A 14,817-nucleotide genomic window follows, 5' to 3' on the forward strand; every position below is an offset into this window, starting at 1 on the left:
GCTAGTTCGATACCCGTTTCCTCCTAGCTGACTGTCGAGACACCTCACCCTAACATCTCTGACGAGCTGGCTGTCGCCTTGCATGGTTAACACCGCTGTCGGAGTGAATATGTGCATGAATGGATGAATGTTATATTGCAATATTGTAAAGCACTTTGGCCACTGGTTAGAAAAGTGCTACATTAATTTACAGAGGAACTGAAACCGGTAGTGTTTAGGACCCGGCGGGCTGCGGGCTCACTGAGACCCTCACATGACTTCGTTCTGGATCCAGACCAGTTGTGCTGCCCCTGATGTTGCTTTCTCAATAAGACCTTCAGTCACAACATTAGAGGGATGCTGTCTCGATCCTCATCACGTTATTCAGTTTGACCATATAAAGTTTGAGACCATTGCCCCACGGAAAACCCCTCGGACATGACAGTAAAGATACTCTTCGTCCTTGCGGTGAACTTTGCGTATTTAGCTGTCAAAGGAAACTTGGTAAGAAACATTGACGAAAGATGAGCAATAGTACCTAATTCTACTTGTAAACCTTTGCATTGTTTATTCTGAAGTGTTCTAATCGGCCTATACAGCGACTCAGTACGTTGCTGAATGAAGTTACCTCTGAGTCGGGACCGCCTCCCTGAAATGTTTTGTTGATCGAAAACGAAACTCTGACCTGATTGTTGTTAATGGTGATCAATTCCCCAATTTTGAACATCTACTGAAAGCTTCAGTCGCCCTCATTGTATAGGTAGTCTTTGGGTTTCACAAAAATCAAAGTTTGCCAGTTATTGAGGTCTGAAGTGAGACTTCTTGACAGAAAGTTGCTCCTGAATGACAAACGTTGATTTTTGAGATGCAATATTGGTTTATCACCATCAAATGCAATTGCATAAGACTTGTATTTTTATAGATAGGGAGGGATATGTCTGGAGATAAAGATAAAGTTGTGAATACCAGTCGTTATGGTCCTTGTATTGATTCGTAATTGTTTTAAAACTGGTGGTTTGGTGGTTGATTCGTTGCCCTTATATCTTCCTGCAGGTTAATGGCGACCGAACCTTCTCCATAGATTACAAAAACAACTGTTTCCTCAAGGATGGAAAGCCCTTTCAGTACATATCAGGCAGTATTCACTACTCCAGAATCCCCCGGTACTACTGGAAAGACCGACTGGTCAAGATGTACATGGCTGGACTCAATGCAGTCCAGATGTAAGTGACCCTGTATGAGGAATACGGTTGGAATCTGGATTGATCTATGAGATTATGAATTTAAAGCAGAATGATGATCTTCTCCTGAACAGATACGTGCCGTGGAACTTCCACGAGCCAGTGCAGGGGGAGTATAACTTCACCGGGGACAGGGACTTGGTGCATTTCTTGGACCTCGCCAATCAGACAGGACTTCTGGTGATCCTGCGGCCTGGTCCTTACATCTGTGCAGAATGGGAGATGGTGAACACATGTTTCGTACCTGGTTATTAATGGAGAAGAGCGACTATTTGAATCGTAATGCGGATACGGCCTTTCAGATTTAGCCGTGTTTCTCTTGTGTTTCTCTATTTCTCTTGTGTATTTAAGTGTAATGCACTTAGAAACATCAAGCCTCCTCCTGGTTGAGGCTTAGTACATCAAGCGTAAACAATATACTGGTATTATATCGTCCTCACATGACCCTGCTGCTAATCAAATTCTAGAAGTCGCTTCCTGTGAGGAAGGCAGAGATTTTATCTGCATCCTCTTTCAGGCTTTTCTACTCTTGTTTCCGGATATCAATATCTTCTTTAAAACCACATGAGGAATCTCCTCTGTCTCTCCTGTTTCAGGGCGGGCTTCCAGCGTGGCTCCTCGAGAAACCCAACATCTTACTCCGCTCGTCCGACACGGGTAAAACTAATTTCAAACACACTTTACACACCTTCTTCCTTATTCCCTGTTTGGAACAAGACTCAAGACTCACTTCTTCAGAGTTCACCTAGACTCTGCATAGCCACTCCCTCCCACCCCTCCTACACACCTTTTGTATGTTGTACTTCCTGGTACAAAAAAAAGTCCTAGTTATCTTTGTTGTATACAGGGAATGGGTTAACCTAGTGATTATTGTTGCTTGGTACTTGGTTCTATGAGCATCCTTACTGTACCGACAGAGATGTATGATTTCTTTCTTCTGACAATGTACTTATTGTAAGTCGCTTTGGATCGAAGCGTCTGCTAAATGCCCTAAATGTTTATGTTGATTTGTTTCCCTACTAGGCTGGTTTATTAATTCGTCATTATTTCCCCTACTGAGCTGAGCTGGTTTCCCTTCGCTGCAGATTACCTGCAAGCTGTCAGCAACTGGATGAACATCCTCCTGCCCAAAGTGAGGCCATGGCTCTACAGCAACAAGGGCAACATCATCAGCGTTCAGGTAGACATTAGACCCTCGTGTCCAGGCCATGCCTGTTGACTCGAACATTGAAGGTGACATATTATACCACCAGGTGTGAATGTGATTAGCCATTACAAGCCGTTTTGAAAATCGCCCTCTTCTGACCAATCACAAGTGGGTGTATCCACCTAGGTGTATGACGGATGGATGAGCAACGTTTGCTACAGTCCACTGGCTAGGCTGGTGGGCTGATCTATCCAGCACACATCTAGGTGGACGCGCCCTCTTGTGATGTCAGAAGAGGCCGATGTTCAGAACGGTCGATCGTAAGGGCCGATCACAATCACACCTGGTGCTGTAATATGGGACCCTTGAGGTTCTGCATGTCGACCCGTGACACGGCTGTTAGGAAGTCGGCCATGGCTCATTGGACCCCCTCCTGCCGCGTCGCAGGTGGAGAACGAGTACGGGAGCTACCACGCCTGCGACTACAACTACATGCGGACCCTGCACGCCATATTCCGCTACTTCCTGGGCGCGGACACGCTGCTCTTCACCACGGACGGAAACACAGACAAGGAGATGTCCTGCGGCTCTCTTCAGGGCCTGTACGCCACCATCGACTTCGGCACCGGTCGGTAACGCGCGCTAACGCTGGCGTCTGGGGCCTAACCGGGTTACAGGGACGGGGTCGTACCACCAGGTGTGGTGGCGATTAAGCCATTTCAAAACTGACCCTACAGTGACTTCAGCCAGATGTTTGATAGATTATCGAGGGATCAACCTACCAGGCTACCCAGGGGATTGTACCCACTGGTAGGCTGATCTAGCCATCAATCATCTGGGTGGACAGGGCTATTCTCTGTCTGATGCCAATGTCTTAAGCGTTTCAACGTTTGTTTTATTCAGATACCAACATAACGACAGCCTTCCAACGACAAAGGAGGTTTGAACCCCACGGCCCTCTGGTGAGTTGATTGAAATACACCGTCATCATGTATTGATGTGCAGTGTATATAAAGAGATTATGGATGCGATAGATTGTAACACGCGGCCGTCCTATAGGTCAACTCTGAGTTCTACACAGGGTGGCTGGACCACTGGGGGGAGGTCCATGCAGGGGTCGACAAATGGAAGGTCAGCAAAATGCTGCTGGAGATGCTGGCCTTGGGAGCCAGTGTCAACATGTAAGCCATCTTGATCTAAAAACATTTCAGTTAATAACATGAGGCTGTTTCAGTAATATGATCTACTTTTGGGGGTTAAAGGAGACATATTACAGCACCAGGCGTGAGTGTGATTAGCCGTTACAAGCCGTTTTGAAAATCGGCCTCTTCTGACATCGCAAGTGGGCGTGTCCACCTAGATGTGTGCTGGATGGATCAGTCTACCAGCCTACCCAGTGGACTGTAGCCAACGTTGATCATCTATCCATCATACATCTAGGTGGACACGCCCACTTGTGATGTCGGAAGAGGCAGAATTAAGATCAGCTTGTAACTGCTAATCACACTCCCACCTGGTGGTATAATATGTCACCTTTAATAACATGAGGGTGTTAAATCATAATGATTTACACTAGGGGGTAAAGAGAAAATATGTTTCGCTAACCTACTACAATCATTGGGGTTTAAAAAATACGGGCCTTTGGTTATATTCTACGTATTCCACCATTTTTATCACCTTTCGTAGGTACATGTTCGAAGGAGGCACTAACTTTGGCTACTGGAATGGTGAGCTCAAGCCGCTACGTAGCATTAGCCACACGTCAACAGTAGGATCGTTTGTATGAGCTCGTACTATAGGAACAGCTGTACATGTATTTAATCACATACTGTGATCAAATGTCTACATTTTGTCTGCACTTCCCCATGTATCTACCACTTTCCTATAGAAATCGTATGCAAGATTAATGTTAAGCCACCATTATGCAAGTGTGCGTGTATGAGTGTGTTTGCATGTGATGCGTTATTTTTTTGTTATCAAGAAAAAGATTCTTAATATGTTATTGTACTTAATGTCGTTAAGTCCCCCCTTGGAAACGAGTTGGGTTTGACTCAAGGGGTTATTCCTAATAAAGAAATGTAAACCGTATGGCGTGATGAATGAGCACTGACACTGTGGGGCTGTCGCTGTTCTAGGTGCCGACCACGACACGCGGTTCCGCTCGGTGGTGACCAGCTACGACTACGACGCCCCGCTGACCGAGGCCGGGGACCCCACGGAGAAGCTGCTGCTCATCAGGGACGTCATCAAGCAGGTACCGTCACCATGGTGATGGATGGAGCAGGAAGCGCTGGGGGCGGGGGGTTCCTCCACCTGGTTCACATGCCATTCTGTTCTGCGGATTGTTCTGGAAAGTGCAACAGTTAAACTCCAACAAGGAGAGGGGGTCAGGAAACCACAGAATAAAGTTGAGGACTTTCATTAAGAACCTTATCAAGGCTTTTGTATTCCTTTGTTAAAGATCTAAATAGAAGTCTGAAAACTGGATTCCTGATCTCCTTCCTTGTTAGAGCTTTAAGCGTTGTACTTTGAAACTCTGACCTCGAAAAATTGTATCAACGTGATAGGATTAGTTTTAGGGGGAGGGAGTTTCAGATCATGAAGATGAAGGGGCGCTGCAGTCTACAGAAATTTGAAACAATGGCGGTGCCCAAAGAATGCGTCGCAATTGACAGATTCTATATGGAATACAGCGAACAACAATTTCGCACAGAAGTCTTTTGATTGGTTGGAGGGTCTGTGTCTGACTTCCTGTCTACTGGTTTTCGTATTTATGTTCAGTTCAGAGATGTTCCAGCTGGACCCATGCCACCAGCCACCCCCAAGTTTGCCTATGGCTTCGTCACCCTGGGAAAGGTAAGCAATTACTGTAGACGTACCTGCTGGTCACATTTAAAGCTTCAGATCGATTCCCAAGTCAACAAATTCACTGACCACAGCTCTCTCATTCGTTAAAATGGTCTTGTATGTTTTGGATACACAAACTTGATTGAAATTTGACGTCATTGTTGAAAATTGATCAACAATGACGTATGGTTCTTCTTTTACAGGTTGGAAACATCTCCGGTCGCCTGGACCTGTTCTCACCCCAAGGGCACATTAAATCTCAGTACCTAATGACCTTTGAGGAGATGAAGCAGGTAATATGGAGGACATCTGACAACCTCCATAGGCTCCCACCGTCCAGTGTTCCAGTGACTCCCCTTAGGAAAATGAAAAAATAGGGAACTTCTAGACCATCAGGCCTGTAACATACATGTTCTCCATTGTGTGTGCAGTACTATGGATATATGCTGTATCGGACCAAACTGCCCAGGGAGCTCTGGGAGCCCACTCCACTCATATCTCCTCTGAATGGAGTTCACGACCGCGCCTACGTCACCATCAATGGGGTAGGAGCTCACAATAACTCCTTTGTTGTCCGTCCATACAGGAGGGATGCGTTGGGGAAAGAACATGTAAATAAAAAATTGAATATTTAGGTTTTTTGAATCTACTCTGCCGGGGATTTAGATGATCAGACGCCAGATTTGTTGGGGAAATATTGAGGTCCGGACGCGAGTTTCTATGGTTTGTAATTTTCTGAGCAGGTGTTCCAGGGCATGCTGGAGAGAGACACTACCCTGGTGCTGAAGGTCTCCGGCAAGCAGGGAGACACTATGGATCTCCTAGTGGAGAACATGGGCAGAGTGAACTTTGGCAGCAAAATCAATGACCACAAGGCAAGGAACTGACCAAGTCCAGAGAAATCGCCCTATTTCGCACAAACGCATGTAAACCTATGATATATTGGTGGGCTTCACCTCTAGTACATCGTTCAAGCTCTGCACAGTAAATAAGTAACCAGCTCCGTGCTTCACTACAGGGCATCTTGGGCGACCTGTTACTTGGCAGTGACGTGCTGACCAACTGGGAGATCTATACTTTGGACCTGGACGGAGCCATCGCTGGTGGATGGCCACACTTGGAGGCCCAACGGTTCCCCCCGGCCGGCGGGAAAGGCCCCCCGGCTGGGCCCGTGTTCTACATGGGAACCCTGCAGCCTAACGGGGTGGCAAGGGACACCTTCCTCAAGCTCAACGATTGGTCGAAGGTAAGGAGACGTGTGAAAGGGATTTGACGTCTACAGCGTCCAACGTGCCGCAGAAGTCATTCGGGCGTTTTACTGTAAGGGTTCTGAGGGAAAACCATTCAGAGCTTTGTGATGAAGCAACACTGAATCAACACGTGGTTGTGTGTTCAAGGGTCAGGTGTGGATCAATGGCGTGAATCTGGGCCGGTACTGGCCCACCAGGGGGCCCCAACAGACTCTGTATGTCCCAGGGCCGCTACTCAGCGCCAGCCAGCCCAACAACATCACCGTTCTGGAGCTGGAGGGGGCGCCGGAGCACCCCAGGGTCCTGTTCATGGACCGGCCGCACCTCAACAGGACCGTCGGCAGGTCTTGAGGCACTGTGGGCGTCCCATCACGGCACCCACGACGTCATGACCTGGGTGCCACCGTTTCAATTCATGGTCACGCGGAAAAGAGGACGCACCGGGAACGATCGATAGTTCTCTGAATGTCTGACGTAGGATAAGAAGGATTGATCGAACACATTGATGGTCACTTTAGTGTATTCAAATCATTACCCATCAGTGTTTCAAGTATTTGATACAGCTCAAATCAGTGTAAAGATACTTGCACTCTCCAAGCTAATCATCAAGCAAAGTATTTTAACAGAATAGTATTTTTGAAATATATTTTTTATTGCTTGCTCTTTGCATTTCATACAGCACAGTAAAATAAATTATTTTTTGCTTTATGTTACCATGCCCTTCATTATGAGTGATTCAGACAATGTTGGGTGAATGGTAATCGACGTCACAAACACCCTCTCCTGTCACCGCGGCAGTGAGGTAGATGGGATCTACGGCGTCTAGCTCTACGTAGTGTTTTTGGCCGGGGCGGGTGTCGTGCCGGCCTTGCGATGGGCCTGGACACAGCGAGGGGTGCAGAAAGTGAAGTCCAGGTACTGGAACGGGACCTTTCCCAGCAGACTCTCTCCGCACTGCCAACACCTCCTGGTAACAATCAGTCGAGAAACAAAGATTACAAAACACATGTCGGATTAAACGATAAAACGTTTATATTACAGGCATTGTAATGCTCAAGTCAGACTATCCTCTGATCCCTTTCATTTCCTCCACGCATCCCAGGCATAGAGGGGTGCGTTTGCATCGCCAGAGATCAAGTTTCACATAACACAGACATCGAACCCCACAGGGCCTCAAAACGCATGTTCCAGTGAAAGTGGTATCATCGGTTGCACTGTGAACAGACCCCCGGGACACTCACTTAATATTGGAAAGGTTGGCGCCGGTCGCCGCTGCTTGCACCGCGAACCTCTTCTCTGCTGCCAAGGCCCTCTGATGAAGGAAACGACAGATCGATACCTCATCACAACACCCTACTGCCTAAAGGTGACTTATATCACCGGGTGTGAGTGTGATGAGCCGTTACAAGCCGTTTTGAAAATCTGCATCTTATGACATCACAAGTGGGCGTGTCCACCTAGATGTATGATGGATAGATGAGCAACGTTTGCGGTAGTCCACAGGCTAGGCTCGTAGACTGATCTATCCAGCACACAACTAGGTGGGCACGCCCACTTGTGATGTCATAAGGGGTCGATTTTCAAAACGGCTTGTAACGGCTCATCACACTCACACCTGATGGCGTGTAATGGGACTTTTAAAGGATCCATCCGACCACGCCAACTCACCTTCTCCCGATCGGTGAGGGACGCAAACCTCTTCTTCTCCTCCACCTCCTGCTCCAGCTTCTTCTTCTCTTCCTTCTGCTCCTTTTCGCGTTGCTTCTTCGCTGCCTTTTGGGCCTTTTTCTTCTCCGTCTGTTTTAGTTCAATCTCTTCCGTGAGTGGACCGGGAACCTGACGGGGAGGAAAACAAAAACGTATTCGTACGACGTGGGAACCCGCCAGCTCTGTGGGCCCTGTCGCACACGCGTAGGGGCATCTCACCTGGGCTTTGCTGTAGTCATACTTGTCGGGATTGTCCGCCATGTATTTACGAAAGACGTTCCTCGTGTCCTTCTCAGGGGCCACCAGATAGGGCGTCTGCCCTTTGTTATCTCTGATGGAGGGAAATTAGAAAATTCTAATTTAAAATAAAGAAGTCATTTTTCAGAAAAAACGTTTTTTCAGTTGGCCCGCGAGATTCAAATTTTTTTTACCATAAAATGGCAAATGGCAAAAAAATTCTAAATAAAATCATTTTTAAAAAAAAGTTCTCGTCCCAGGACCAAAACATTACTGGACAACAGCCCACAACGACACCTAAGCAGGGCTTCAGGGCTACCTGCAGGCTGGGTTTGCCCCAGCGTCCATCAGCGCCTGCACCACCGCCCTCTGCCCGGCGGCGGAGGAGACGTGGAGCAGCGTGAACCCCGACGAGTCCAGCGGTTTGTTGACCAGAGCCAGCGCCGACGGAGGCTCCGAGGTCCCCCCTTCCACCTCCACCCCGGGCTGACCGGGAGGGTGGAGGAGCCTGAGGAGCCCGTCCACGTCCCCCGTCTTACAGGCCGTGAAGAGGCCGTCTCTCAGGCCGTACTCCCAGGACTCGGCCACGCTGTCTGGGGGTTCTGAGGACACCGGGCTCGGGTCAGTGCTTTGACTTCAAATGGGCATTCACCTTTCACTGCCACCGTCGCTGTACGGACTCCCGATGGGGTTCCCTGCCCTCCTCCATACACCTTTCGCTCTCCGCATTCATGATCACAAATTGTTTTGAACCAAAGCGATGGGGACAGTGAAAAATGGCAGGTTTACCATGGCATGTTGGGCTATACGTCTTACTTCTATACAAGGGTTAGTGTGGCGAGCTTTTTCATGTCGTGCTACATGTCTTACTACTGTACAAGGACTCATTTAGAAGAATGGGAGAATACATTTAATTTCACCTTCCACTTGTTTCTTTTTGCTCTTTGCTTTCCTCTTCGCTTTATTCTTCGTTGGCATTTCTTCTGAGGTGTTCCCCGGAGGTGCAGTCTGCAACACCACCTCGTCCTCTTCCTCCTCCTCCTCTTCATCCATCAGCTTTTCACCGGCTTCCACTATGTTCAGTTCTGTCATGAACAATGTTTAGAATTATATCATCTGAATAGTAATCGTCTTGAATAAAACCAAGGTTTCAAACAATAAATTAATTGGACTTACCTTCGTCGTCCATTTTGTTCGCCTCCTTTTTCCTCCTCTTCTTCCTGTGTCTGGAGGGATGGACTTCGTACTCTCGCAGATGGAGAGTTCCCAGCTCCACCTCCACCGTCTCCAGAATGGACTCACCCAACTCTTCATCATCTGAACTCTCAGGTTCTTCTTCTGTTGATGTTACAAATATTAAAATCAAAAGAAACAGTCTAATATTTCTAATATTTTTTAATATTTTGTCAATATGCTTGTTGAACAACAGCATATGGGCCTGAATGCAACCATACGCTCAGCAAAACGAAATATTATCATGAGTGAGCCTTTATAGTACTGACACCACACCTTTCTCTTCACTGGAATTCGATTTTTCAGTTGATTTCTTTTTCCAATGTTTCTTTGAAGGACTGAAGATCAGAGAGAGGTCTGTGTCCTTCTCTGTGTGAGACATTTCCCCAGAACATTAATGAAGCGACAGGATGCCAAGGAAAACATACGATTGTGATTGTTTTTTTTAAGCTCATTACCGACTCTTACCAAAGATCTGAACGGTGGAGAGCAGGTGGTGGACTCTCTGCACCTCTCGGAAGGTGGCTCTCCGTGTGGCAAAGGGCATGGTGCGAATCCTGGGGTCCTTTTTGTCCAGGGGGGCGTCCTTTCCGCAGAAGATGGTCTTGTTGTAGCTGGGAGCCCGGAGGAAGATAGCAGAGGCCTCCTGAAGAAGCTCAGCCCAACTCTCCAGAAGCTCCTGGATGTCCTGTAGAAGAACACAAAAACTGTATGGTACAGAGGGAACTTGTGGGTGCACTTTATGGGTGCATTTCTTTTCACCATTTAGCAGACGCTTATTTGAGATGCATGTCTTGCAGGTGCAGGTAGGGTTAGGCTTCTAGCTCAAGGATGCCTACAGGAAGGTTGCAGAGTTGTGGTTCGAACCCCGTACATTTCAACTGGGAGTCCAACATCAAAGCTGCAAGACTATACTGCCCCATTAAAAGCTGCTGAAATGTACAGGTGTTGCTCCAGGTATCTACAGGTGTTGCTCCGGCTGTGTACAGGTGTTTGTCCAGGTATCTACAGGTGTGGGTCCAGACATGTACAGGTGTTGGTCTAGCTATGTACAGGTTTTGTTACATAACAAGGTATGTAGCCTTACAGGAGGTAAGCCTTACCTTGAGTAACGCCGCCTCGTTGTAGCGTCTCAACGCAGCGCCGGCAGACTTTGGCGCGTTGCCCCGGGCGTCACGGACCCCTTGAGCAGTTCCTCGTTTGGCTCGCACTGTGTACCTGTGGAACGTCTTGTGCTGGATGACCTCTTTCCTGGGAGAATGCAAACACAAAGTTCTTTAGCACCTTTTCGTCATTCACATATGAGTGAATTCAGATTAAATGTCAAGAAAAAGATGGTAGGGGATTCTCTTGCTGAATGGATGCCTGTAGGTAGACTCCAGAGATTACTGGATCCAAACCAAGTCAAGCAACTGCCCTCAAAATATGATAAAGTAAGCTTATTCTAAATGCATCTGTTCACGGCTTTACAGCATTTTCTTTTTATTCTCGACTCTTGATTTTCTTGGGTTCCATTGTGTTAGGTTTGAAGCACTGAAGATGGGAAATATTTAAAAAGCTGACACCTACCCTCTGTAGACGGCTCCAGCGAAGTGACCTCCACCGGTCATGAGAACGACCCAAACGGTCTGCTCAGTGACGGCCTTCAGGCAATCCACCAAGTCCACTTCACCCTCGTCGGACTACACATCAAAGAACAAACTTCAAATCAGCAAAACAAATACGGATCACATCTGTTCTTGATGCACCATGGATCACGTGTCTTGGCCCTCACCTTGCCCTTGAGGATGCAGCGTTGAACGACTAGATACTGCCCCTCTGAGTTCTGGAAGGCCACCTGGGTCGATTTACGGCCGGATTGAGTCCACGAATCCTCGTCGTCGTCAGCCCCGGTGACGTCCCTCCTTGGCCAGTCGCCGTCCTCATCCTCATCCTCCGAGTCAGAGTCGGAGCCAGAGATACTGGACATGTCGCCTGAGAAAGAACGGGGGCTCATAAATCCGACATGTTTACACTCCATTCCAACATGACCCCTTTCAGCCTTATCATGGGGGCGACAGTAGCTCCGGAGGTAGAGTGGGTGGGTGGGAACGTTGCTAGTTCGATGGTGGCTCCTCCTAGCTGAGTGTCGTGGTGTCTCTGAGCGAGACGCCTCACCCTGACTGCTCCCGGCGAGCTGGCTGTCGCCCTGCGTGGTTGACAACGCCGTCGGTGTGTGAATGTGTGCATGAATGGGTGAATGTCAGGCAGTATTGTAAAACGCTTTGAGTGGCCACTGGTTAGAAAAGCGCTGTATAATTGCAGTCCCTTTACTATTATCAATGCTTAAATATGGGACATTTTTCCTCTCACCAGCCCCTGTCTTCTTCTCAAACTCCTCCACCGTGACGGGAGCCAGTCCGGTCACCCTCTGCTTTAGGTTGAAGCGATGCCAGTCCAGCTTGTAGTGCTCCATCTACACACCAACGCCACAATTGTTACTTCATCAACTTCCATTTAGGAAACACATGCGCTCATTAGCACAAGGGAGACTAGGTTGTGATAATTGGGACCTGTATTCACCTGTTCCTCGCGGTTATTGAGCGGCAGGCGACAGGTTGTGCAGACCACCTTATCTGGCCCGTCACTCATGAGAGGGGTCTCTCGTTCCCCCTTCTCGGAGAGCACCGCTGAGGAGGGCAATACAGACACTTTTAGGTTCTGGTCAGTCTTCTTAATGCAGATTAGTAAGACGTCCCTACTGCTGTAGGCTTACGCACCATTTGAAGTGGGCTCGACCGCAGCCGCCTGGTCCTGAAAGGTTCTCACCTCCCTGAGTCCATCCTCAGGGTTGTGTTGAAGACAGCCGTCAAACAGGGAGAAGAACTGTTTGGAGGTGGCCATTGTCCGAGCAGTTTAGTTCATTTGGTTTGCTAGCAGCCGCCAGACACCAACATGGGATCTGAAAACTAAGGGTGTGAGATAAGTGTTATTAAACGTATTCTGGCTGGTACAATGACACGTGTTACAAATACTAGACCAGTTAACGTATGATTACCATCGTCTGAAAGCACATAATCATGCTGCCATGTCGGCCATTTAGTCGTCAAACAGTTCATTGTGACTTACATTATGGTAAAACTGTCAGTGGTAATAAACAACTATTACTTACCCTCGTAATTCAGCTAAGAAACTTGCTCTGACATCAACACAGACATGATTTCCGCTTCTACGGAAGCCTGCGCTGGTTCAGTTCGGCGTTTCAAAATGCGCATCGTGAAATTAACAAATATGCCTTGACACGATAACGAGCATTAAAATGTTTATTCGTGTTAATAATATGGTACAATGTAAAAAACTATCTGAAGTTGGTCACTAGCGCGCTCGCTTTTTATGCCTTCGTTTAGTGGTCGGTGCTTCGGGTTTAGTTGCAGCTGCAGAGAAAAATAAGGGGATGCATAACAAAGTTGCATAAAAGTTCATCAATTAAATAAATTCTTATTAATTATGTCCTACATGAGGCAGACTAGACCGCGATAACAATTGGATGCACTTGATTCCTACCGGCAAGGGAACGAGATCGTACATCCTCTAGCGACCGCTTCACCTCCAGAACCTGAGCACGGAGGACCGCCACCTTCTCCGAGACGCAGTCTTCCAAGTCCTGTAGATAGTCGATTGGACCGACAGTCCGACCAGCACCACGCTTTCTAAAGAAGGAACAAGTTTGTCAATGAAACAAACAAGATCCCAATAACTGTACCTCGACTCCCTTCACCACGTCGTACCCGTCGGTGCGACACGACAATTCTGCGATGTGACTCGCCAACTCTTCAAACTCGAGGAGTGCGTCCCCTGTTGCGCCCCACTCCACCACCATGGCAACCCGCCGCTCCATGGCCTGGTTGCTGCGAGGACACAAGTAGAAAAGTTTGGCACTAAAACGACGAATGAACCCAAATCATTGATTGAAAAAGCAGAACATAACAAACGACGGATTGCACGCTTCACCATTCCGCGGTGGCGTTCTCCACACGAATCCTCTCCACTTTGACCGCGTAGCCTTGGCGAGCCTTCTGAGCATTCGCTTGCTCTTGTGCCTGCAAATGTGCCGATTATTGTTCCATATTTAACCGTGTACAAATTTGACGCATGTCACGATGTGTTGCATTGGGTTACCTCAAACATGCCTTTATGTAGGTTTATTTCGATATTTTGTCCCTCGGCACAAAACCCCTCGGCGCTGCTGCATGTTCGCACGGGGTTTGGTTGCGCTTAAATCACATTAACCACGCGATCGAACTAAACAAGTGGTTTTATATAAGTCCAAAACGTTTTTTTTCTTCAAAATACACCGCTTACTTTTTTCCTACAGAGCCCGGATAGCTCAGTCGGTAGAGCATCAGACTTTTAATCTGAGGGTCCAGGGTTCAAGTCCCTGTTCGGGCGGTAGAATTTTTATCAAGGTATAAATGTTACACTACATCAAATAATTTCCTTCTATACCAATTTAATCTATTTCCTGCTGCACCAGTTCCTACCATACCGGTTTTAATAAATTACCTGCTGTGCCAGTTCATACCATACCTGACCTTACGTATGTCTGACAGAGAGTACTGCCAGAAGGAAAATAATACCAACAACCGAGGGCGTAGGAACTGGGGGACGGAGGGGACGTGTCCCCTCCAAGATTGCAGACAGGCGAATTTGTGCCACCTAAAAATTATACCGGGGGGAGAAAAATATTTTATTTTACTTGCAATTAAATAATTGATTTGATATTTATCAGTTCATTACTGCCATTCAAAATGTGTTTTCCTTTACATTTACAAATGTATCTTTTTAGTAGAATAAAATATATTTGTGAATTTTTTCAGTGTAATTAATTTATGACATATTTATGTTCAAACCATTAACAGATCTGTCAGGTTTCCGATATGTGTCCCCCCCAATGTTAAACTCATTCCTACGCCCCTGCCAACAACAATACACGTCCTGAATCATTCCATGCTCATGAACACTCAAACATTAATTTCACAGCTTCTCACTGAACGGCGGACTGTTATTACAGGCATTGAGGCATCCCATTATCTGTCTGTTGCTGTTGTTGTTTGTGAAAGAACGTAACTAATAAGGGGATTAAGTTCCCCCCATAAGCGAATCAGAGAAACGCTGTCATTTCACCAAGGTAATCATA

At 47.2% G+C, this 14,817-nt stretch overlaps 2 protein-coding genes across 3 annotated transcripts; one reads left to right on the plus strand and one right to left on the minus strand.

Annotated features, from left to right (window-relative positions):
* The first annotated feature begins 289 nt into the window (after nucleotides 1-289).
* Nucleotides 290-7,172, plus strand: glb1l (galactosidase, beta 1-like). The gene is made up of 16 exons (XM_079732667.1): nucleotides 290-483; nucleotides 1,033-1,202; nucleotides 1,295-1,445; nucleotides 1,817-1,877; nucleotides 2,306-2,400; nucleotides 2,815-2,995; nucleotides 3,271-3,329; nucleotides 3,427-3,548; nucleotides 4,054-4,094; nucleotides 4,503-4,621; nucleotides 5,149-5,223; nucleotides 5,418-5,507; nucleotides 5,646-5,759; nucleotides 5,958-6,089; nucleotides 6,233-6,460; nucleotides 6,612-7,172. The coding sequence occupies exons 1-16, from the start codon at nucleotides 418-420 to the stop codon at nucleotides 6,813-6,815; spliced, it is 1,908 nt and encodes a 635-aa protein (XP_079588793.1). The 5' UTR covers nucleotides 290-417; the 3' UTR covers nucleotides 6,816-7,172.
* Nucleotides 7,173-7,271: 99 nt separating this feature from the next.
* ankzf1 (ankyrin repeat and zinc finger peptidyl tRNA hydrolase 1) lies at nucleotides 7,272-13,724 on the minus strand. 2 transcript variants are annotated; one of them, XM_079732666.1, is made up of 19 exons: nucleotides 13,632-13,724; nucleotides 13,409-13,528; nucleotides 13,185-13,330; nucleotides 12,793-13,054; nucleotides 12,401-12,589; nucleotides 12,204-12,310; nucleotides 11,994-12,096; nucleotides 11,416-11,615; nucleotides 11,211-11,323; nucleotides 10,745-10,892; nucleotides 10,110-10,329; nucleotides 9,918-10,010; nucleotides 9,585-9,746; nucleotides 9,329-9,493; nucleotides 8,728-9,010; nucleotides 8,391-8,502; nucleotides 8,133-8,300; nucleotides 7,706-7,776; nucleotides 7,272-7,431 (listed from the first exon to the last, which is right to left on the minus strand). In XM_079732666.1, exons 5-19 carry the CDS (start codon nucleotides 12,522-12,524, stop codon nucleotides 7,293-7,295), a joined length of 2,208 nt encoding a protein of 735 aa, XP_079588792.1. In that variant the 5' UTR covers nucleotides 12,525-12,589; nucleotides 12,793-13,054; nucleotides 13,185-13,330; nucleotides 13,409-13,528; nucleotides 13,632-13,724; the 3' UTR covers nucleotides 7,272-7,292. The 2 variants fall into 2 exon arrangements, with proteins under 2 accessions (XP_079588792.1, XP_079588791.1); XM_079732665.1 differs by having other exon boundaries at nucleotides 12,401-13,054.
* Between the last annotated feature and the right edge of the window lie 1,093 nt (nucleotides 13,725-14,817).

Source organism: Pollachius pollachius, assembly GCF_949987615.1.
Source record: "Pollachius pollachius genome assembly, chromosome: 3".
Classification (NCBI taxonomy): Eukaryota; Metazoa; Chordata; class Actinopteri; order Gadiformes; family Gadidae; genus Pollachius; species Pollachius pollachius.

Excerpts from the sequence above, each read along its gene's own strand:
- glb1l (XM_079732667.1), top strand. The coding sequence starts at position 418 with ATGACAGTAAAGATACTCTTCGTCCTTGCGGTGAACTTTGCGTATTTA. Across the intron at positions 484-1,032 it reads TAGCTGTCAAAGGAAACTTG|GTTAATGGCGACCGAACCTT; the intron begins GTAAGAAACATT and ends ATCTTCCTGCAG. Across the intron at positions 5,224-5,417 it reads GCTTCGTCACCCTGGGAAAG|GTTGGAAACATCTCCGGTCG; the intron begins GTAAGCAATTAC and ends CTTCTTTTACAG.
- ankzf1 (XM_079732666.1), bottom strand. The coding sequence starts at position 12,524 with ATGGCCACCTCCAAACAGTTCTTCTCCCTGTTTGACGGCTGTCTTCAA. Across the intron at positions 9,494-9,584 it reads GAACAAAATGGACGACGAAG|AACTGAACATAGTGGAAGCC; the intron begins GTAAGTCCAATT and ends TGTTCATGACAG. Across the intron at positions 7,432-7,705 it reads GCCAACCTTTCCAATATTAA|GAGGTGTTGGCAGTGCGGAG; the intron begins GTGAGTGTCCCG and ends GATTGTTACCAG.